The sequence below is a fragment of the Egretta garzetta genome, unplaced genomic scaffold (genome assembly GCF_000687185.1).
Source record: "Egretta garzetta isolate BGI_Z169 unplaced genomic scaffold, ASM68718v1 scaffold549, whole genome shotgun sequence".
Taxonomy (NCBI): Eukaryota; Metazoa; Chordata; class Aves; order Pelecaniformes; family Ardeidae; genus Egretta; species Egretta garzetta.
The window spans coordinates 386,683-410,028 of NW_009260840.1; the positions used below are offsets into that span (position 1 = coordinate 386,683).

Here is a 23,346-nt window from a genome sequence, read left to right on the forward strand (position 1 = left end):
TAACTCCCACCTCAGCTGCGTTCTCACGCAAACACGCTGCCAAAGCTTTTCTGCAGGTTAAGGAAGAAGCACCTACTTTGTAGCCTGCCAGCAAAAGTCATCCTTTCTCAAGGGTGCATCAGAAGATAAAGAAAGGGAACATGTCCCCTGTCAAAGAGGACCAGAAGCTCAAATATCCAAAAAAAAAAAAAAAAAAAAAAAGCTATTTCTGGGGACAATAAAGGAACTGATGCAGCGATAAGCGTGGGCTCAGCCTGGCGGGGACTGCATCACTCGGGTGGTTTTGGCACCGGGACGCGGGGAGCCAGCCTGCCTCACCCGGGTGGGTGAGCAGCCTGCTTCCACATCATGTCCTGCTTTGCAAGTTGTTGTTTCTCCTTTTCTCTTCCCACAGGTACACGCTGCTTCCCAAGGGGGTCCTCCAGATTACGGGGCTGAGGGCAGAAGACAGTGGGATTTTTCACTGCGTTGCTACCAATATTGCTAACGTGAAGTTCAGCCGGGAGGCCAGACTCACCGTGTCAGGTTAGTACCAGTGAACGCACTCCTGACTGTCCTTCCATCTTCTTCTTCCCAGTGCTGGTCTGGACCAGGACAGTTTAAGACAGCTTTATCCTAACAGCAGCACTGAGGAGCATCCCTCTGTCCAGCCAGCGCGCCTCGCTTGTTCCAGATTGTTATTAGTTCCTGCCAGATCAATCCATTTGATAGCAGATAAATCTGCCTCTTTGCCTGTAAATTAGCACTAGTTTCTGCGTAGAGGGAGGACGGTGAGAAAATGAGTTACAGCAGCTTTACATAAATTCTTTTGGAAATGTGGAAGATTCATCATTTCCTTATGAGACCTGCCCACTCTGGAAGTAATTGCAGCACACAGGGTGATCAATTATTTATCTAATGGGGGAATTATGTTCTGTAGGCTGTTAGCATTGCATTGCAACCAGAGAGGGCTAACCTTGCTTTGGAAGGCGAGAAGGAGAAGCCCTGAGCAACCCAGGCTGAATTTTGGCTTGGTTCTCCATCCACGTTTGAAGGCAGTGGCAGAGAGAGGTTTTCACATCTGAAAGCTCCAGCTGAAGAAATGATGGTGCCTTATGGTCTCCTTTCCAAAAAAAAAGGACCAAAATCAGATACTTGCCGCTTGGTCTTGTGCTGCCAGAGGTAGGATGGGATGAAGCTCTAAGGGCAAACCAAAGCACCCCACATCCACACTTGGCACGTGCACAAGTTTGGCCTGTTTGTGAAAGCACACAAAATGTCACGTGGAAGTGATGACCTTGGGCATGGTGAAGGAAGGATGAGCGTGCAAATACGCGGCAACCACGTTTCTGTAGCTGTGCTACCCTCTGCTGACCTGCCCGTCGCCCATCCTCCATTAGGTGTCCCTGTGGGACCCAAGCTGATCTCTTGGAGCTCCTTAGAGCAATAACTCATCAGCCAATTTCTAAACCTGATGTTAGATTGTCACCTTCTGGTTGGGCTTTCTTCGTTTGTCAGTTTTTTTTCATTTAAAACACTTTTAGCTTCAGAAGTCTCCCTTGATGTTTCAGTAGCTGCTCCTAGTATGAAGGAAACGGGAAGTATTAAGTCCAATTGTACAATCCAGCCTGATCAAGTAGCCAGGAGTGGATGACACCTTTGTGCCCTCTTCTTAGAAATGCCTTTGATATGCTCAACCTCCTTGTAAGAAAAAAGGATGGCTTGCTTCTGCTGGACTTCAGAGCCTTGGTGGGTTACCTTCAGAGAAGATGAGAGTTCCAAAGAAGTAGTCACCTGCAAATTGTGGCTGTGTCCTGCTGGCAGGGTGGCCTCTGAGATGCAGAACTCTGTGCAGGTCAGAACCCTCCTGGGATGCTGGGCACCTGCCGTGGTCCCCTGTGACAGCAGTGGCGCTGCATCTGTGGCTCTTGGTTAGGGGACCAGCCTCGATTCCCTGGGGAAATGGCGGTGACAGTTTTGGAGATAAGCAGCAAGGGAACTCTGCACTGGGCTGGTTGGGGTGTGCGTTTCTCTGTGAGTGTTTTTCATTTGCAGCAGAGGGTCTTCCCCCGCCCCGTGAGCTGGGATCCATCTGTCCATCAGACCCACACAGTTGCTGGTGCCCGGTGGCTGGAGGCTTGCCAGCGGCTGCCCATATCTCACAGCCTGCCTTCAGCCTCCAAAACGGCCGCCGGGCCAGTGGTTCCTGAAGTAGGAGACCCCCTGCCTGTACCGAATGTCAGATCAGCCTCTGCCGACTGTAAAAAAGCAGAACGTGTGAAATGGGGTGAAGCTGAGGAAAGAGCGATGCTGCGTGCAGCAGCTCTGGTGGGCGAGGAAAGCAGGCTAACTGGTCCTGAAACCTGGGAGCTTTTGATGCCTGTTACCTACCTGTTTTCTTGATCTATGCAAACAGTAGCCATGTGGAGGGGAAAAAAACCAGTAAATTATCAACTCGGTGAAGTTCTTTGTGGCAGTTTACTGGTCTGAGTTATTATTTCTCACAGGGCAGAAAGTGCTAGTTGTTCTCATCCAACCATCCCTCATTTCAGATGGATATTTTCCAGGTTTCCTGTCTGTGAAATGTTTGTGGGTTTTGTCTTCCTTAAAGCAGTGGGATGATGAATACGGGCACCGTGTGTAAGTGTCTGTTGAAGGGCTTGGGCCATGCTTCAGCGACTGCGTGTCAGCAGAGCTGCCGTAACAGGATGTTTGACATGCTGGCAGCCCATGGAACAACCCCTTGCACTGGGTTAAACCTCAGGGAAACAGGTTTATGCTCAGTGGTGTTTGCTCTTAGGGACATGGTTTAGTGGTGGGATGGCAGGGTTGGGCTAAAGGTTGGACTCGATGATCTTAAAGGTCTTTTCCAACCAAAGTGATTCTATGATTCTGTGATTCTAAGAGCAGGCAAGTATCAGTTAGAGCAGGACCAGGCTTTAACCCCAGGCTTTGGCACACCAGCAGAGGCTATGGGGTGCCGGCAGAGGTAGCATGGGAATGTTGCTTCACTGGCCCGGGTGTTGTATCAGTAAATACTGAACTAACGTGGGTGCTGTTGTGCACATGTTATTGGGCACGATGGGGTAAGCAGTCATCTTGCAAATCTTTCCGTAGCCTCCCTCTTGTATAGAGGGGTAACGGGAATGGTGTTCTCTGCTCTGCCTCGTGGCAGGAGGGTTCCCTCTCCTCTCAATGGGGCAGCAACTTCAGCCGCTGCCCTGCAGGACACTGCCACAGCCCAGCTGGAGGAGAGGAGGAGGATGGCTGCCTGCGGGGGATGAAGGAGCCTGCTCGCAGCACTTCCCTTCCTCTCGCCAGCAGCGGTGGCAGGGCTGCCGGCAGCGAGCGGCACAGATATGTCTTCTAGCCCTACTGATTGATTATTTTCAAGTGCCTGCTTAGCGGAGATGCTCCCGAGGGGCTGCCTGCCTCTCTGCGCTGACACCTTTTCAGCACGAGCTGCCGCTCTCTTGGCTGCTGTCCTTTTGATCAAGATCTAACAGCCCATGCCGGCGATGCTCCCATCCCTGCTAGAGTGCCTGTCACTCCTGGCGGTGCCGGGGACCTCCCCATCCTCGCCGCGATAGCTGCTGGCAGGGTCCCTGGGCACCATGTGCATCATTAGAGCCTTTTTCCCTTTCAAAACAGATCCCCCCCGCGTTGCCCTGGACCTTGCTGTGCTCCAGCAGCGCTTGCCTGCCATGAGTCCCTTCTTTTGTCACTCCTTCCTTCCTGACCCTGCATCAAAGAGCTTTTCTAGTTGGAGAAGGAAATCTCCTCCTCGATGGTCAGCCCCTTTGCATGGTGCTGGCATCTGACCACCATGTCCCTGCTGGGTCACCGTCCCTTCTGGCCCCGGAGCGGGCACTGCCGTGGGCGTCGAGCTCAGCAGCAAAGCTACGGGACCATTACGTGGCCTCTGCAGGAGAAGGTGAATGGTGGTGGAAATGCCGCTTCCAGAGCTGGACAGGGTTTGGCCAAACTCAGGGAGCTGAGCCCACACCCGAAAACCTGACTGTCTGTTTAGGACTCAGTATAAATCAGAGTGTGACTTTTTAATATATATATATTTTATTGTCAGAATAGAATGTTTTATAAATTCTGCTTTGGTCTCAGCTCCCGTTTACTGATATTCTTGGGTGACCTTGGACAATTCATTTCATTTCTCTTGTGTTTTGAAATATTGAAATTGCTATACAATCCGATGATAATACCGTATTATTCTAAGCGTGAACATTTAGTATTGTGATTTAGAACAATAAATCTACATGGGGTTTAAAGGCACTCCGAGGTACTGAGGGGGAAGGTATTGTTTTTCAGATCTCTTGGGGTTAACCAGCCAGTCATATGAATTTATTGTGCATTCTGGTTCTCATCAAAAAATCTGCATTTTATGGCGTGCAGTGAAATGCGTTTAGTGAGAAAGTCAGCTCTTAAGTCACACTGACACGGTGATTTTTCTTGGATTTTGCCCATTTAGACACAACCTCTGAGTCGCTTTATCGCTCCCCATTTAGCCCCTGTAGGAGCGATTAACAAACGAGCCGCTCTGATCTGTGCTTGCCCTTGGACCACTGCGAAATCCCCCTGCTAACACCCTGCTTCAGCCCCTGAGCTGCTGTGAAAGGGTAATGCTAAAAAGCCTGGGAAGGAAAGAATTTTTTTTTTTTTTCTTGGAGAAAAGCCCTTGCAGATAGTTTTTGGTGGATCGCTTCTCTTTAACAAGTTTTTTGGACGTGGGGAAGTCCCTGTGCAGGAGGCAACATGGGGTAGTCTCTACAGCAAAGCCCAGCCCGTGGCAGAGCTCAGCTCCCCAGCCCTCCCCGTGCCCCTCTCCTGCTCGGGGTGGGGGGGACACGACCAGCCCAAGTATTTCTCTCCACAGGTGTACAGAGCATTTTTGCCAGCAGCAGCTGTCAGATTGTTGAAATTCCTTAAGCACTGCTTGACCTCAGCATTTCTAGAGCATAACCCGGCTCTCGTCGGAAATGGGGAGAAGGCTAACGCAGGGATTATCAGTGTTCCTATTTACTTAGGGAGAACCGAGAATATCTCTTTCTTTTCCTCCTTTCCCGCTCCCAACAAATGGGAGTGAAGGCTGAAGGGAGCTTTTGGCCCCAAAATGAGGGACTTTTGGGGGATTTGGGAGATAGAGGTTCAGCTGGGGTGTCCCTGACACAGGATGATGTTTTTGTCCCGCAGTCTCCTCGTGTCTGGTGAAATGTGGTTTCTTTTGCTTACCCTGTGCCTGCCTGGTTTCCAGAGTCCCTGCGCTAGGGCTGTATTTTATTACAGGTCTGTGCCTCTTCTCGTGCTATGGGTTTCATTCTTGGTTGCTGCCACTTGGTGCTACTGTAGTGCAAATAAACAATTAGCGATTGCGTCGCGAGCAATCATAGAATCATAGAATTATAGAATGGTTTGGGTTGGAAGGGACCTCTAGAGGTCATCTAGTCCAACCCCCCTGCAGTGAACAGGGACACCGCTAACCAGATCAGGTTGCTCAGAGCCCCGTCCAACCTGGCCTGGAATGTTTCCAGGGATGGGGCCTCCACTACCTCTCTGGGCAACCTGTTCCAGTGTTTCACCACCCTCATTGTAAAGAATTTCTTCTTTATATCTAGTCTAAACCTACCCTGGTTTAGTTTAAAACCATTACCCCTTGTCCTGACACAGCTGGCCCTACTAAAAAGATTTTCCCCATCTTCCCTATAGGCCCCTTTTATGTACTGAAAGGCCGTAATCAGGTCTCCCCGCAGCCTTCTCTTCTCCAGGCTGAACAAGCCCAACTCCCTCAGCCTGTCCTCATAGGAGAGGTGCTCCAGCCCTCGGATCATTTTTGTGGCCCTCCTCTGGCCCCGCTCCAAGTCCTTCTTGTGCTGAGGGCTCCAGAGCTGGACGCAGTACTCCATTCAATACAATCATTGTATCACGATTATATCGGAGCGATGGGAAGCATCCTCTCCTGGCACCCAGTTACACCGGAGCAGGCCAGGCCAGGGGTGCTGTAAAAGGCAGGCAATGCCCACCCTGTGGGCTGCAGTCATCCGAGGAGTTTTCCTTGAGTTTTCTCTCAAAAAAGATACTCAGCAGGAGTCAGGGACTGGCACCTCCATCACTCTTTTGTGTCCCAGGAGAGGGCTTTTGGAGCAAATGACACCAGCAGCAAGAGAGGATGCTCCCAGAGAGGCAGATTTAGGCGTTGTGGACTGCATGGATTGCTTTATGGCTTGAGATGCTGCAAGATAAAGCAACTCCTTCATTTATTTGCATTCCTGTCTGCATGAGCTGTCCTGCAGCTTATGTCCTCCCTATGTACCGTGTTTTCCCTGCACGTGTGCTCTGGGCAGTTCACAGCGTGGTACCTTCTTTGTGCTGCCCGTGTCTGGGTGTTAACAGGGCTGCTTGTGGCTGGGTCGGTTGGCTTTTCCCCGGGAATATCAGCGCACACTTAAAATACATTCAGGCAACGTGACCGTCAGGCAAACATTGCGTTCCTTCTGTTCCATGTACATCTCAAATTTATGGAGGATTACACCAGCCACATCATTTGTAGAGGCTGCGTGAAGCCCTCGGTGCTGCCATTAAACAAGAGAGAATCAGATGCCTTTTAATGATGGTGCTGTCCTTGCAGGCTCCCGCTCCTCCGTTTACAAGGACCCCATGATTCTCGTCGGTCCGGAGAACCTCACACTGACGGTGCACCAGACAGCCGTGTTGGAGTGCATCGCAACGGGTAATCCCCGGCCCATCGTCTCCTGGAGCCGACTAGGTAAGCCCCGGGGGTGACCGGGATTTTCTCCTCCTCCTCCTCTCCGTTGCCGTCGCGTGGGAAATAGGTAGGTGCCACTGACTATTTTATGCAACAAGTGATTCACCCTTTCCCTTCCCGTTGAAGTTAATTGTAGGCTTGAAGTGCTTTTTTATCCTCCTGTCTACACTTTTGTTTTTTCTCTCTGCCAAGATCCTGTTTTCACCCGTTAGAGAAGTGGGTTGGTTAAACCTGCAGATGTTTCGTGAAAGGTGATAATTTTATCTTTTCTTGAGTGACAGCATCTTCTTCAGCTGCATCAAAATTATCACCACTGTTGGCCTAGGGAAGCAAAAGCTTACACAAACACATCTTTCACGTAAAACAGACTTGAAAGAAGCTTGCTGCCTGTTCAGGGAGTTTTAAAAAAATTTTGAGGGGAAGGGAGTGTTTAAAGTGGCGTGGCTGAAGCTCTGAAAAAACAGATGCTTGCTGCTGGGGTCCGTGATATTTCTTTTTAATCAGCATGGAAACCAGAGGCAGCGTCTGATGGCATCATATGAGCGAGAAGGAGGGAAGTGCCGTGTTTCTCCCAGTCTGAAAGCAAGGGTTATTCTAGGTTCTAACTTTGTGATCCTAGCTCAGAAACTATTTTGCTCAGAGCGACGCTTCCATCGCCCTGCAGAAATGTGTGCTGAGCAAAGAGCTGATGGCTTTTGTTTTACCTTCCGGAGCTTGTGACCCTGCCTGTGTGCACTGTGGGGTTGGGTTCAGTTAGTATTTCCCAAGCCCTTGTGGTCTGCGAGGTCACGTCATTTTGGGATGCTAATCTCCCCAAGTCCCCCACGTTGGCTGTGAAGCACAAACAGGGATAATCCTGTCTTGTGCCACTGTGCTGGATGTGGGACTTCATCCCCATGGCTCTCCGACGGTCAGGGTCCGACTTGTGGGAAGGGCGACTTCCCACTCCGGAGCCATCTGCCAGGGGACGAGGACACCTATCCAGCATCAATCGCACAGTTTCTCCATGTTTGCCCTCCTGCCTGCATCCTCTGGTGGCTTGTAAAATCAGCTTGTGGCTGCCACTAACTGCTTTTTTTTCCTCCAGAGCCATAACCATCAGATTGATGCTGTTTTAAAAATTCCCCAGATAGGCTGTATCACTGTTTTGGTTCTCTTGGACACAAGGCGGCTCTATGTTAGCGCTCAACTATAATAAACTACTTTATAATTGCCTTAATTATAAGTGCTTATTACCTTCTTCAAAACACTTGTCTCTGTAGAGCAGTGCAATAATGAAGATGTAATAGCTTCGTGTGATGTTTGCCTGGATGGCCTGAGCTCAGCATTGCCTTCTGCCAAAAATAAACGCCCTCTCCACGCTGCTTTGCAGCGCAGTAGCAGGAGTATTGCTGCTGAATGAGGAGGAGATCCTATTATTTTCCCTCCCCTTCAGCAGGGATGTTTCCTGTCCAAAGCATTGCAAGATCTTGGTTAGTATTACACCGATCTCGACAGCGATGTGGCGTGTGGGCTCTCTGATGAGTTGATGGGTTTGTCATCTCTTTGTAGCCGTTTCAGAAGCGCTCTCATGTTTCTGTGTGATCAGGAGGAGGGAGAGGTGTTTAGGCTGGACGGGGAGGTCCTCGAGCATCTGTCCTCTGTACACGTGGCTTCCTCGGTGTGAGGTCTCCTTCCAGAGGTTCCTTCTACAGAGCTGGTTCAGCTTCAATAACCAGTTAACTTGCTCAACTTGGAAAAAATACCATTTTCATCCACTTCCAGAAATAAAAATAAAATCCATGGCCACAAAGTCTTAGAGAGTTGCAGGTCATTTAGCAATAGGCCTGACTTAATTCAAACAAAACCAAAAGTCAGTTATACGTGAACATCTTTCTTGCTGGGTCAAAAGAAAGAAGAGTCGTGGCATTGCCACTACGCCGGCTCTTTGCACAGGGCGTGCTGCCGCTTTGGAGTGTCTCTCTGAACCCCTTTGCTCACAGTTTTGATGTTGTGGCATTTCTTCCATCAGAAAGGAGCAGAAGAACAATTTTGCTTTTACAGCTTTCTGGTGCAGGGGCAAGCAAGCCATAAACAACATCTGCACTTTTTGCTTTGGCTTTGCTAAAACCTGGCCGGTTTTCAGCGGGAAAGGCAGCTATATTTTGCTTGAAGGAAATAATTCAAATTCTGGACCGGTTTTTGAGTGTCACACAATCAATTTTGAATTTAATTTCCTTGGGAATATGTTGTAGCCCCTGACCACAAACAGAATTCCTGTGTCTCGCCGTGCATGAAATGTCAACATTCATTAGAGAGCAGGCTCTGAGAGAAATGTAAAATCATTAAGGGTTTGTTCAGGGAAGATAGGGCTTTTCCTTTCAGAGCTACGCACTTCAGGCTTGGACCTGTATGTGTGCACAAATGAATATCCTGGGCACTTACTGCAAAGCCTTTTGAATGAATGACGATTTTAATGTATCCTTACCCTTTAACTGACAGGCCACTGAGCTGGCCTCCATAAAAGGTACCAAGGCAGAATAATAAACTATTTAGAGAGATGTAGAAAAGTGAGGCGAGAGAGAAAAGACAGTGATTATCTGATAGCGTTATACAGAAGTTGTCAGAAAGGGTCGCACAATGGGAAGGAAATTACTAAAGAGAGCGCCATTCAAGAAGTAAACTATACAACAATTGTAGGAGCCAATTAATTGGTAACTTATTGGACACAGAAGCTTGCAATAGATGGCTGACTGGTTGACAGGAGCACCGTTCCCGTAAGTGTTTAGAAATAATAGAGTAAATTTCACCACTTCACATACTGAATAGTCAACTGTTGCAATGTACTCTAAATATGCTAATCCACAGTGCCCAGTGTCCGCCGGAGCAGGAGACCCATGTGTCTAAAAAGTGGAAGGCTACTATGGCACAATACAAAGAATTCACAAAAGACCTAAATGATCAACATTAGAAAGTTGTTACTTTCTTTCTACTTGCTACTTATAAAAGAAAGGCGTTCACGTTGTTGCATATTCATATCGCCTGGCACGTTTTTACGGGTCTCCGTAATTGGTGCCGGTGTGCCAATCACTTGGTTAGTAGGCGGAGAACAGACTCCAGAAGGCATCACATACACCTCGGAAAAATAAATAATGCGGCTCCCAAACCTCAGGCATCTTTCATCCAGACTTCACCCCAATGGAGAACCTGGAAGCCCCCTACTTGTCCATAGCCAGGGCATCCTTTGGGAGCATCTCCCATTTGGAGAATGGTCTCCTTTATCAGTCAGTTGTCCATCTGCTCTTCACAACCAGCTGAACCTCCCCCTTCTGCCCTCATCAATCAGGGATCGACAGAGAGAATTTGTCATTTCCACCGAGACTGGCTTGTTTTCAGCCCTCAAATTTTCTGCTTTTGACTTCATAAGAAAAGAGCAGCAGTTTCAAGCCTGCATGGGTCCTGAGAGCTTTGGGAACTGAGCAACAGTGTTGGCTTTGGCAGTCTTTCAGACCTTCTCTATGGAGAGGTGACTTGGTGATGGCAAACGATGCCAGGAAGGTGGGTTTTCAGGGTTTGGAACCCTTGATCCAAGCCGCTCTTCAGGTCTCCGTGTAAGGGAAACAGGGTTGGAATAGGAATCAACCTTTGCAAAGGAAGTGCAAGACATCAGTCCCTCTGCACAGCACTTCTGCAAAGTGCTGAGCTTCCAGGATGTAATGATTTTTTATAATAAAACCAGTACTATTTATATGTGTTGTTAGTGTTACTAAGTTGGACTTGATATTGGCCGAAGACCTTCTAACTGATCACAGGATGGCTCAGGTTAAGTGAGGCACCGTAAAGTAAGAAGGAGGATGGAGCAGGCTGGGAAAGCAGAGATCTTTCTCTGGAAGCCCTTTTCAGTGCTCTTTGGAAGGGAGATACTGAGCAAGAGGCAGATGGGATGATGTGGCACGGTGATCTTTGCTGGCTGTTAGAGGTGGCCACACTCTTTGAATCAAATGGCAGCTCCCCCGAGGTTTCTGAGCTCGGAGAGCTTTGTTCTTCAGGGAAATGAAAGATGCTTGGTTGACAGGAGACGTTTCTTCAGACCACCGCACCTCTAATTAATAGCTGGAGCTAGAGAGGCAGCTGAGGACGTATCGATGCTGGTATTTGGACTGTGTGGAGTACCTGCTGCAGGCTGGGTCTTTGCATGCTTAAATTATATAGCACGCTATAAATAATACAGTAAAACTACTGACATTCAAGTCACATTTCTGTGGTATTTCTTAAGGCAATGATGTGATGAAGCATCCAGGTATGGCCACTTTGCATCTCTCACTCATCCCGCCCCTCCCTCGAGAGAGAGATTTGATTTTTACGCCTATTGTAAATATGGACTTCCAAAAGGTCTAATTTAAAAGATGAAATCAAGTTCAATTTGAATTTAATTCAGACCTCTTTACACTTCAGTTCAAATGATGTTTGAAAGGAATGGTTCCTTCTTATTGCTCATTAAATGCGGGACAGGTCATGTTTTACTGTCCTTTTTATGGCTGAGCCATTTACTGCTGCAGTGGCTTGGCCAGCTATGTGATCATTTAATCGTTTAATGACATTGTTTTTCTCTCTCTGAAAGACCTGAGCATTTTTCTTTGCAATGCAAATAATGAAGTGGTCTGGCATTGCCTGCCTAATGAAGCAAGGAAACCTTTAAGTTTAAAAATTTCCTGAAAAACAATATATAAAGATCATGGCAGGAGATACGTTTTGTAGCTTTCCGTCCATGTTTTGCTGGTGTTTCCTAGCAGGATGCTGCTGTTAATCTGAAATGGGATTCCTCACTTGCCTGGTCCAGGCTTGCAAGCTGATGGACGTGCCCTTCGGTGGGGATCCAAACGCTTGCTGGGCAGCACTTTGCAAAGTGGTGTTTCTGGGTTGATGGTTAATTTGTCCCTCGCGTGCCTTTGCGCTTTCCCAATCTATTCCAGAACCTGTTGGTTATGAATGGCCCAAATCTTCATCATAGTCTTTATTATGCAAAACATGATGTTACATCTCAAGCATACGATTGCAAGATAACTTTTGACTAGCCCTGCCTGCCTGTCTGTGTTGAAGCATGAAGCGTGCCCGAGGTCAGGCATGAGCTGGGTCTCGGTCAGGGGCCATGTTATTGTACAGCAGAGTCTATGAAGGAGATCCTTGGGGATAATGGAGTGTCTCGGGGCGACTGCAGCAGCCCTGTGGCAACTTGTTTTTCCCTCTGTGTTTTCCATGAAGGTTCCCCGTTGCTAGATTACACCAGATGCAGCCACTTGAAGTGGTGGCATGCCATGAATATTGGTAACCAGCCTGAGTCTGACGTCCTTCAGCACTAAACGTCCCTGGAAGCTGTTCTGCCCAATGGATGGTGATAAATTTTAAAGCAGGTTGAACAGCCATTGCCTCTCATCTCTCAGGAGGTTGCCCACAGGAGTGGAAAGCAGCTAAGGCATCCCAGGTCTTCCCTATGACCCATTGCTTCCTACAGAACTGTTATGGGTTTATTTGACTTCTTCCATTTCCTCAGCAAGATTACGGCACAAACCAATAGATCTCCCAGGAGGAATTTTTGAGATTAATTTTTCCTTTTACTAGCCACACCTTTGAAGCACAAGACTTGGGTTCTTCTGCTGTTGTGGAGCACAGGCTCGTGGGATGGTCAGGTGGGGAGATCACCAGGGCTGGTTCTTGCTTCTCTCGTTTCTGTGGGTTCTTTAACCTCCTCCATGAGCAAAGGTGAGAATGGGACTGGATTCCTGTTTCCCATCTGATGAAAGTGTGCTCCCTTTAACTGCTCCTCCAGTAAAACTGCTCCCCTGCCTTGCCCCTCTGCTCAGACACCCTGACACATGCTAGGATTGATTTAGAGCTGCCTTTGTCAGACAGTGTCTTAAAACACAAACCAATGAAACAATAAAAAGCAATAGCCTGATACTAATGAAACACATTGTAATTAGAGCTGGCTGGGAATTTTCCAGTGAAAACAGGCTTTGTTGGAAAAAGGTGAATTCCCTGATACTGAACTATTTCATGTTAAGCGCTTCAGTTTTGAAGACCTTGTGCTGGAGACCAGGTATGATTTTTTTGGAAACATCGCTGGTCTCCTGCTAGCCTGCCTCAGACCCAGCAAGTCAGGACGGAGGCAGCCCTTTCCAGTTGCCCTTCCCAGAGCAGCTGAGCAGATCTAACCACCAGCTCAGAGTCTGGCTCCTTGGCCCTTGTGTGTTCAAGAGCTAAGGAATCAGAAGTCCAGTGTTTGCATAGTTTCCAAAGCCACAAAAATCCATCAAGAGTTAGCAGGCAAAAAGGCATAACTTCTGGCTCAGGAAATCCCCAAGTCGTGAATTGCTGGTGGCTGGGAATGTTCATCAGGGAAGTACTGCTGTAGGTTGGCTGGTCTTCTCCTTCCCAGAAGTATCTCTGGAGCAGGCTGTTGATCTGGTTGGATTCCTGGTCAGTCTAATGTAAGAAGCTGATATGATTCAACTTGGTTTAACCATTCTGTTGAAAAGTATTCTGGGCGCTTCATCTTGATCTGAACGTGTGGCTGAAAGCTTTCACATTTCCTGTGATGGTACCTTGGTTTTCCAAGCAGCACAAAGTGTGGGTTTTGGCAAACACCTGAGGATCCTGGTTTTCTCCAGAAGGCGGTTCTGCTAAGAGCATCAGCTAAAACCCACTGACTTGACTTGGCAAATCCCAGTAACAGAGCGTGGCACCGCTCCATCAGTACTTAGATTGGACCTCACCACGAACTGTGCCCTGGAGAACCTCACTCAGAGGTCCAGCATGTGACTCTCGCCTTTTTCCCCTTCTTTCAGATGGCCGCCCGATTGGCGTGGAGGGGATCCAGGTGCTGGGGACAGGAAATCTCATGATCTCGGACCTCACTGTGCAGCATTCTGGCATCTACGTGTGCGCTGCGAACAAACCCGGCACTCGGGTGCGAAGGACCGCGCAGGGCAGGCTCGTTGTACAAGGTGAGCAAACATGGGGCTTGGGGAGCGTTGGGGCCCCCTTCGCTGTGCCCGCTGCACAGGCTGTATGTGATGGGTTGGGCAGATGCTGACTTTGCTTCTCTGATGGTATCAGTCAAAGGACTTATTTTCTAGACACGTGGTTTCTCAGGTGGGCGGGTGTCTCTGTGTCTCACGCAGATGAGCGGCAAGAAGGTGTCGTTCAACTGAGGCCTCAGCTGCGCGGGTTGCAATGGTTTCCCGCCCCATCATGGGCATATTCAACTGAGGCCTCAGCTGCATGGGTTGCAATGGTTTCCCGCCCCATCATGGGCATTTATTTGCCTTAACAGACACCATTGTTACTTGTTATCATACTTGTACATCTCAGCAGAAAGCCTGGGCTGAATTAATCAGCCAAATTAATCTCTTACCCCTGTATGGTCCTTAGCAATATGGGGACATGGGCCCTTCTGCATGATAGATATTGCTCCTGCAGTGGATATCACTCACAGGGTATTGCTCTCCAACTGAAATGGCACCAGTAGGTCTAAAACTATTTCCAAAAAGCCAGAGAGACCGTTTTCTTTAGCAGTGGACACTGTATCTGAGCCCCTTGCCACAGCCTGTGTAAAGCACCCTTTGGGGGAGATGCAGGTTGCTCCCCTTTCCTGCAGCAACTGTCCTGAAATGCCACTTGTAAAGGGTGATTCAGCCCAGAGTAGAGATCAGCACTCAAGAAACCAAACAAATCCCCTCGACATGCTCCTTGCGACCAGTTTCCATGGTGAGGGGAGCCAGGCAAGTATTTTAGAAGGCAAACCCAGCTGGCAGCGTGCTCTGAATGGCAGTAATCCGCCCCTGATTACAGGCACTCACCTCCTCTTCAAGCTAGTCCACTTAAAGCATCTCGCACTCTCATCAGTTCACTCATTAACTATTGACTGATGATATCCTGAATCTAAAATTATACACCTCCTGCCGGAGCGAGCTAATTGAACCTTTCATGCTGGTGATGGGGAAAGTGCCCTGCTCCAGCCCTGATGCTCACCTGACAGGTCCCGGGAGTTGCTGGCGGTGATCCGGCTCTGCACCGCTTGTGCAGCGGCCGTGATCCCTGGGTGCTGGCATCCCTTTTCCCCTTTGCCTTGGGAGCAACAAGAAGCGATGTAGAAAGGGTGCTTATACAGTGCTGCTCGTGCCTCCCGAGTCCCAGGTGCTGATCGGACACCCCAGGAGGTGAAAACTCGCCGCTTCGTTCGCTGTTGGATTCCTGGGTAAGCAGTGCAAAGAGCTGGCTGATGGTGGGCTCACCTCTAAGTCCCCTTGTTAAGAAAGACCAACCCAGGCATTAAGAGTAACCTTGCTGTATTGATACAAACCCTTTGGAGCGGGACAGCTCTGCACATAGTGCGTGGAGCAGAGGTCTACTAAACCCAAACACAAAGCTGATGTACAGGAGGCAGGCAGGCAGATCCAAAAGAAATGTCTTGGAATATCTATGAAGTTGTAAAAACGCAGGTATTGAATACTGTTGACTGCTCCTGTTAGCAATTGGATGGGAAGGGGAAAGGCAGCACGACTCCTCATTGCTACAGATCGGCAGTTTTCAGTCTCTTTGGAGATTTGAACATCAGCTCCTGAGCAGCTGGTCCGGTGCTGGAGTTCCTCTGGGGTCGATTGACTGTGGATTTTCACCTGGGGAACCAAGATGAGAATTTGTCCCTAAAATGGTAATCACAGGGCCATTGGAGCCCGGCCTCGCTGTGGAAGGGGGGTGCTCCTGTGTTCAGCGTTAGCAGAGAAGTTGGCAGTGGTATGGAGAAGCGTGGCTTTGGTGTAGCCCTTAGACATGAGCTGCAGCGTCCAGCATCCCAGCCCACGTTGCCCATCCGTAAGATGCTTCTTGGGTTTTTCTGGGGGGCTAGCATTCCCCAGGGAAGCCAATAGCAGACGCTGGCCAGGCAGCTGGACTCATCTCAGGTTTGCTCACCCTCCCTCTGGAAGCCGCTTTTCCTTCCTCTGAATCTCATTTTGCCTGAATTTTCCAGCTGAGAGGTACAAATGAGTGCTGTTCAGGTTTGTCTGGGAAGAAAACACCGATAATGACTGACATGGGAGGCTGTGGGTTTTATCTTTGTCAAGATGTCAGTGATGCAAATTACATCCGTAAAGAGAATAAAAGCAAAGAGCGGGCTATCAAAAGCCTGGCTGGAGAGGAAGTTAGCACAGGGCTAGGACAATACGGCGTCCTCAAAGCACGCCAGGCCAGGTACTTGCTGCCTTTATGCGGGGGCCCTTGAAGTGCCTGGAGGCACAAATTAACTTGCCCCTCGTCTTTTGAAGGAGGCAGGTTTTATAGGTGGGAAACCAGGGGAGAAAGGGCAATGCTTCCTGTTGTAAGGCAGGGAGTTAGCGGGAGGCTGGGACCGAGACCAGGTCCACCCTCCTGCTGCCAGCGGTGGTCCTCCTCCCCGTCCCGGCAGCTGTGTGGGCAGAGACTCCCTGGTGCAGGGCTCTGCTCTTGCTCCAGCAGTAATGTCCTTTTATGTTGCAGGCTCTCCTTCAGATCATCTAACGCCGTCTTATTATCTTCCTGGGAATTCCTCCTCCCTTCAGAGGAGAAGGCGTCAATCCCCCGCTCCCTCCCTCCCTGCCCTCCCCTGGCCATTTAGGCTCCTTTGATCTCTTTTGTAAGGTTCTCACACAAGAAAGTTTCCATTTTCTCTTCAGATCCCAGCACAGCCATTTGAATATTGCTTTGTGCCGGGCTGCGAATGAAAGTCTCACGGGGGGAGTTGTCGACGGGCCGAATGCATCGCCGGCTGAAACGGAGGGTGTGCGTGCGTGTGGTGCAAGGGAAGAGCAGGCTTCGGTGGCAAGGAAAAAAAAAATATATCAAAGCGCTTTCTCTCTACCTCCTGTGCAATCTTTTGTGCTTTATTATGTGTTTGGTGTCATAACAAACTGATGGGCTGTGAATGGCCAGATGGTCACCAGTGTTCTCCACTCCACGCTTCATTTCCTCCTGAAAGCTATGCAGAAAAATGAGATCCCATCTCATAAATGAGTGCCCATCTTAAGGACATGTTTTTGAAGGCTCTGCTGACAATGACTGCCTTGTTCGCCTTGCTTTCTGCCGGCAGAACCAGGCAGCGCTCCGTGGTCCAGCAGATCCGGCCACCGCTGCGTTTCCTGATGTTTCTTCCATCGTTCTTGCTCGCTGGCATCGCAAGCCTTGGCTGCAGGGTTGAATTCATCAGCAGATGTATTGCAGTTGCTGTGGTTTAGGCTTGGCTCTGCAGTACTTCGTTTGCCCTTGAGTTTAGCCCTAAATTCATGCTGCAAAACCAGCTTCAGTACCTGCTGCATGGGTCGGTGTGCCTCATGGAGCAGTCCCTGTCCTGCCCCCGTTTTCCTTCTCAAGAACAGCCACCACGCAGGGAGAGGTGGGCACTGGGATCTCATCCATCGTGATGCTGGGGTGAGCTGGGCTGCCTGAGCCCTCCGGAGCATCCTCCCAGGATCATGCCTGTAGGCGATGTGGGAACACGTCCCACTGCTGCGGAGCTCCAGCCTGCACCTTGCTGGGACAAGAAGTTCGTGATACCCACCGAGGGCTGAGGGACAGTCTCCACGACAGCCTCCTTGTGTGGTCTCTGCCTGTTTCCCAGGGGACACGGTCATGGGTTCCATCTTTGGTCCTAGCAATCCCACCAGCTCGACAGCTTAACTATTTTAAGTTACTTACGTAAGCATCTGGGCATCCTCTGTAGTCAATAGAGAGAAGCCAAGCGGGCAGCAGTTCTTTGTCTTAAATCTCCTGTCATCTGATGCTGTGCTTGACTGACTTCCCCGTTGACCTGTCTTCTGCTTTATACCCTTATTGTAGATTCTGGTAGCCTAATTGATGAGGTTTTGTTGTTTCTATGTTATTCTTCCTCCTCCTCACCCCAGCCTCCCTCCCTCACACTGCCACCCTGGCTACTTGAGAATTAATAACGGCTTCATACTGAGGAGCAAGGAGCAAGGATTGGGGAGCAAGCGCTCCCCGATCCTGGACAGCCCTGCTCGGTGAGCTCTCAGGCGCTGCAATGAGCACCACGCCGCAAACTCATGGCCAGGGCAGCAGAGCTCCCCGTTAGCTCGGGGGACGCACTGGTGGCCGGGCACTGCTGAGATGAGATGTCCCAAAAGAGATGGAGCCCGTCCGGGCCTCCCGTCACAACCCGCTGTTACAGTGCATCTTCATGCTATCACAGTTTGTTGAGCACAGTAAAAGCTATTGAAGCACTTCGTTAATGATTCTGGGGGTGTCATTAAGCATTATTGCTTTTTGATACCAATGTCACGCCTTTAAATATTCATTAAAACTGCATGATCCCCTCCCTCCCATTAAGTCCTGAATAATCAACGCTCTGGTTTCTTCATACTTCACAAGCCAGGGCTCGATCCTGCCTGCTCCTCCTTGCCAGGTTTGAATCCTCTGCTCTTAAGAGTGATCTTCGTTAATATCTTCGTTAAGGTCTGCACGGAGGGCTGAGAAACGCTTCCTCTCACCGCCTGTGGTAGCCTTTTTGGCAGGTAGTGGGGAGGGGGGAGAGGCTCTGCGCCTCCGTCCAGGGCGAGATGAGCACCGACAAGATGCTCTATTAATTATGAATGATGGGGGGGGGGGCTTGGCTGAAGGCCGGGCTTGGCTTCTGCTCCTTTCCTGCTAGCCCAGGGCCAGAGGTGGTAAACTCTCGGTTCCTGTTGAAATCATTCGAAAGGGCAGGGAGAGGACCTGGGAGGAGCAGAGCAGACGTTCTCTGTCCAGAAAAGGAGCCATTTGCCCCGTGGCACGAACGCCCGGGTTGGGCACACCCTGGTCCGGGGTAGCAGAGAGGCATCTCCTTGCAGCAGTATCTGTCCCTGTGTTAAGATCGTGGTGGCACCTGGACCATGTCCTTTCTCTGCTGCTGTCGGAAGCTGGTGATGGGGACAAGGAGCCTTTTAACTCCATGGGTTTCTGCTGTAGCCTGGGCCCTTTTGCTCTACAGCTCCACGCTGCTGTTCCTTCTGCACCAAAAGGGGTAGGGTGAGACCTGAATGGGACCGAGCAACGCGTGGAGAAAAGCAGGAGGAGCAGGAACAGCGGAAGGCATCCCGTGTCCTGCAGCAAGGGATGCCACTGAGCAGGGACAGCTCTGCGCAGCGGAGGTGGGAGCCATTTGAAGGAGTGGCCGCCTGCTCCCCGGAGAGTTTAAGCAAGTTAAACAGGGGCCGAGGTTTTGCTCTGGTTGTGTTTAGCGCGGCAGCAGAGAGGAGGGACGGCGGAGGGGAGCAGGGACCCAAGGAACCCGAGGGGCCACGGTCCTGAATAGCATCGCTGGCGCCGAGCCAGCGGCTGCAGCTGCACGTTCGTTACCCCCAAGTCACACGCGACACCGCTCCAATTACTCCCTCTTGACACGGGCTAATAAGGGAGGATAAGGAGCGCCGGCAATTCCAGAAGGGTTACGCCGGGTGCTTCTTTCCATATTTAAACTTCGTTTCTGCGGGAACAAATGGCAGGTTTGAGATTCGGGGAAGCCAGGGGGAGGCAGAGGCAAAGAGCCAAGCGGCGGGGTCTTTAATGAAGCTGCAGCAAGGAGCTGGAAGGTGGCTGTGCCCTCCCTTGGCATCGTGGGTTTGCACCTGCGAGTACCGCGGGTGCAACTCGTGAGCCCAGATGAAAGCAGGGAGGTGCACAGCCACTTGCAAAATAATTGCTCCTGCAAAACTGTGCCAGCACAAAGCGGGGGGCGGGAGGTTAAGGGAGTCTTGAAAATCAAGTTTCTAATGCTCTCACTGTATGCCACAAAGGGACCATTCACCGCAGGGATGAGGGGCTTTTCCCCCTGTTTATCCATGCCTCCAACTTTTATTGAACCCATCCCGAATCTTATTTTAATTTATAAGTCTAGTGGGGGAACAATGTAGGAGGGAAAGAAAAGGACAAGGGATCGATTGGTGCATGGGGAAGTTTAGCAGGAGGTTCTGGAAATATGTATCCATTAGGTTGCTGCAGGTTCATTAGCAGACCCGAGCGCCGACAGAAGTGGCCTGACAATAAACTCTGCTGGCGGACACCCCCTACCACTAACGTAAGTCAGACCTGCCATGCTCCGCTTCCCTTTGATTATTAAAAATGAAGGCGAGGGCTCCTTCGGGGTAGATGGGCTCTTCAATAAATTTCTGTGGCTTTCTGCTTGCAGGACTTAGAACGTGCATGGCTTCGCTCTTAGACACAAGCACCTTTGGCTGCGGCTTGGCCCTGTTGTAGCAGTAGCGATGCTCCCCCCTCGCATGCACGCAGCTGGGGAAGAGCTTTATCACCCCGCTCTCCTGCAGCAAACCCTGAGGGGTTTTTTTTTTGGCCATGAACCATAAGTTTCTGCTCTTGCACAGCCGCTCCCACCTCAAGACATTTTGCTAGACCAGTTTGCTCCCTTCTGCCATCTCCGTATCTCTGCTGGTGGCAGAGCCCACCAACCCCATGCCTGGAAAATGCCGGCAAATAGCACTGAGCGTGTCTCCATGGATAATCTTGCTTTTTTTGGGGGGGGAAAATGTAACGCCAGCCATCCATTATGTGACGCTGGTCGGTAAATTTATTACGGGCCTGTGCCTCTCGTCTGTTTGTCTTCATTGCGGCTGCCGCCAGTTCCACCTGATTTTAGGTTTCAGCAGCAACGTGGGGTATATTTATCACTTTGCCCTTTGAAGCGTAACTGCTTGAATAAACTCACCAATTTGGCAGTGTCTTTCAGGCCCTGCTTTCTGTAGGCCGATAAGGTGTTTTATTCTGATAAATGATTTTAAATCTATGTCGAGCTGCTGGAAGGGGGGAAATCACTTTCCGTTTAAAAATGTTATTGTTAAAGGTGAAAACGTTTGATTACAAGGTGAGCTGTGGTTACAGGGATGAGGGAGTCTTCTGCCAGGCTTGGCAGGACCCCAAGGGTCCCAGCCTGCAGATCTGGGGTAAAAAAGGCTCCCCAATCTATTGCTACCAGGACAGTCCACAGCAAATCAGCTATTTACTGGGGAAAGAACAACCTGCCAGACAGCTGTATGCACATCCATACATTTCATTCCACTTGCAAGCGGTCTGCTAATGCCGTAGGGTGTCCTTTGGGCAAAGCCCGGGCGTTGCTCTAGCTCTGCCACTGATGAAACAGCAGATCTCCCCAACCGCAAGTACTGTAATTGCCACACGTCGTCGCAGCCTTCCTTCCTCACCGCTCTTTTCACTGTCAATATGTGCTGATTTTTGCAAGCCTCTGTAGCAGAGGGCTCGTTTCTGCCAGGGTGGTGACCCTGCGTGGTGCCACGGAAGGGTTATGCACGCTCTCCGTTTTACGTATGTGCAAATGGCCGGAGACTGCTGACCTTCCAGCCTGTTCCCCTCATGGGCAGGATGCATTTTTAAGTAACTTTTTTCAGATATGGAATATTTTGTAGCACTGGGGTTGCTTTCAGTGGGAGACCAAGGAGAGGTGAGGGGGCTTAGACCTTGATGTTGTTTGCCACAACCCTGCAGGACTCCCCTCGGCTCAGTCCTGAGCTGAGCTTCAGGTGCCTTCTGTGAAGCTGTGACTGCCAGGATGGGCAACCAAATCACAGCATCACACTGATTACAGACACACCGCCAAACCATAGTTATCTGCTGCCTGTGCTGTGGGTTGGCCAAGCATCCCGTGTTCCCAGGCAGACGAGGCTTACTGAAGCCCAAGCTCTTGTACCAGGGTAAGGTGGGATCGTCGTGTGCCTTTTCTCACCCTCCTTCTCCTTCCTCCTTGCAGCCCCTGCAGAATTTGTGCAGCATCCCCAGTCCATTTCCAGGCCTGTGGGGACTACTGCCATCTTCACGTGCGTGGCCCAAGGGGAACCCCCCCCCCAGATCACTTGGCTGAGGAATGGGCAGATCCTGGAGACCAGCGACCACATTAAGCTGAAGAATAACAACAGGTAAGTCCTGGTGTGCTGGCTGCTGGCACTGCAGCACGGGGCGGTGTGAGACACACAGCGCGGTTGTGCCGTTCCCTGGCGTCAGTCTGGAGCTACCCCAAGTGGAGGACTGACATCGCCTTCCTGATGGCCCAGAAATAGCTGTGCCTGCAGGTGTAATTCTTGGGCAAAGAGCGAGTCAGCTCGCACAGGCTTCAGCTTTTGCGCAGACGGCGGATTTGGGGTGGATGTGTGTGGTAGTTCATTCTGGACCGGTCGGTGGGGTCTGCAGCACGTCCTGGTGAGCTGTGCAAGCCCGGCTTTTGCCGTAGCCCTGTTGCGTTGGGCCATGGCTCACGTGCTTGAGGCAGGAGTGATCTGGAGAGACTGCAGCCCTGCTGCTTGAGCGCCCTGTAAAGGGAGTGCTTTAGAGCCGGCTCGGCTTTGGCAGGCAAGGTGGGTTGCTGTCACGCAGTGCTCCCTGCCCCTGCTTTTGAGAGAGGCCAAATTAAAAGCTGTTATTTTGAACTATCTGGATTCCAGCAGAAAGGGAAATGGGAGAGATGTTGGCTTTCCTTCTGCATTAGCAAAGGGCGAATGTGAAGGTTGGTAATGTTCAGAAGCAGATCTGTGGATTCAGCTTGAGCTTTGATACACTAAAACACTGCTCCGGTCCTACTGGCTGCGCTTTGTCGGCTTACATTTCAGTGCTTTGTGCTTTATTGTACCAGGGCGTCAGCGTTAGACTTTGACTGATGATGCAGGAACCCAGGAAAAGTTTCTCTTTTGTCCTGATCATCATCTGGGTATATCGGGAAGGACCAAATGTCCCTGGAGCTGGCAGGGACCACACGCACCCCGCAGTGGAGGAACCGCGCTTTAACCCCTCAACACTGACCTGCCTGGGGGTGCAAATGCAAATACATTTGAAATAATACTTGCGTGGAAGCTGACTTTCACTAAGCTTCAGCCTTTTATCTCACCGGGGAAGAGTGTTTTCTCTGAGTACTAAATAACTGCATTTTCGTGCGAGGGGATAGGGATGTTTGCACTGAGGAAATGATACGGTGGGATGCACTTAGTGTGAAAATTAGAAGTTGACAACATAGTTTCTATGGAAATAGCATGGAACAATATACTGAAAAATAATAGTACCTGTGTTGTAAACCTAAATTATTGGTGGAGATTTGTGCTTTATGGTGTCATATAGCTGCTGTCTATATTAACAAATGCGTCTCATGAATGCAACTACCCAACCCTGCTGACCTTCAGTTGAGACTGAAGTGCTGTGCAGGCACCGTGGCTTGGTCCTCAGGGGAGAAGAGTGGGTTTGTTTTTCTAAGTTTCACTATAATACAGCTTTTTGTTGTCAGGTTTGAGGCTTTTTTTAAAGCTTTGTTATATGAAGGGTGAAAGTATATGCCTTGCAAGAAGGATAAGGTGTGAGTTGTAATAAAATCTTCTCAGTCAGTGGCCCCTTCTCCGAGCTGGAAGTTTTTTAGAGCTTCAGGGGACTTTTTGTGTGCACCTACAGATGCCACTCGACCCAGGCTTGTGGTCTTCTAGTTCATTGCATGGGGTTTTGAGGCATGTCTGCCTTTACAAAATGAACAGAGCAGAAATGGGAGAAGGGAAGAGAGTACATCCCCTTTTATTGAC

General features: G+C 49.9%; 1 protein-coding gene across 1 annotated transcript in view; it reads left to right on the forward strand.

Moving 5' to 3' along the window:
* LOC104133676 (immunoglobulin superfamily DCC subclass member 3-like) overlaps positions 1-21,708 on the forward strand; it is a gene marked incomplete at its 3' end in the record, with an annotated part of 89,563 nt that extends 67,855 nt beyond the window's left edge. The window contains exons 4-7 of the mRNA XM_009647110.1: positions 395-525; positions 6,617-6,754; positions 13,579-13,737; positions 21,543-21,708. Coding sequence (XP_009645405.1) covers positions 395-525; positions 6,617-6,754; positions 13,579-13,737; positions 21,543-21,708 — 594 coding nt within the window. The remainder of the gene's footprint in view (positions 1-394; positions 526-6,616; positions 6,755-13,578; positions 13,738-21,542) is intronic.
* Positions 21,709-23,346: the final 1,638 nt, after the last annotated feature.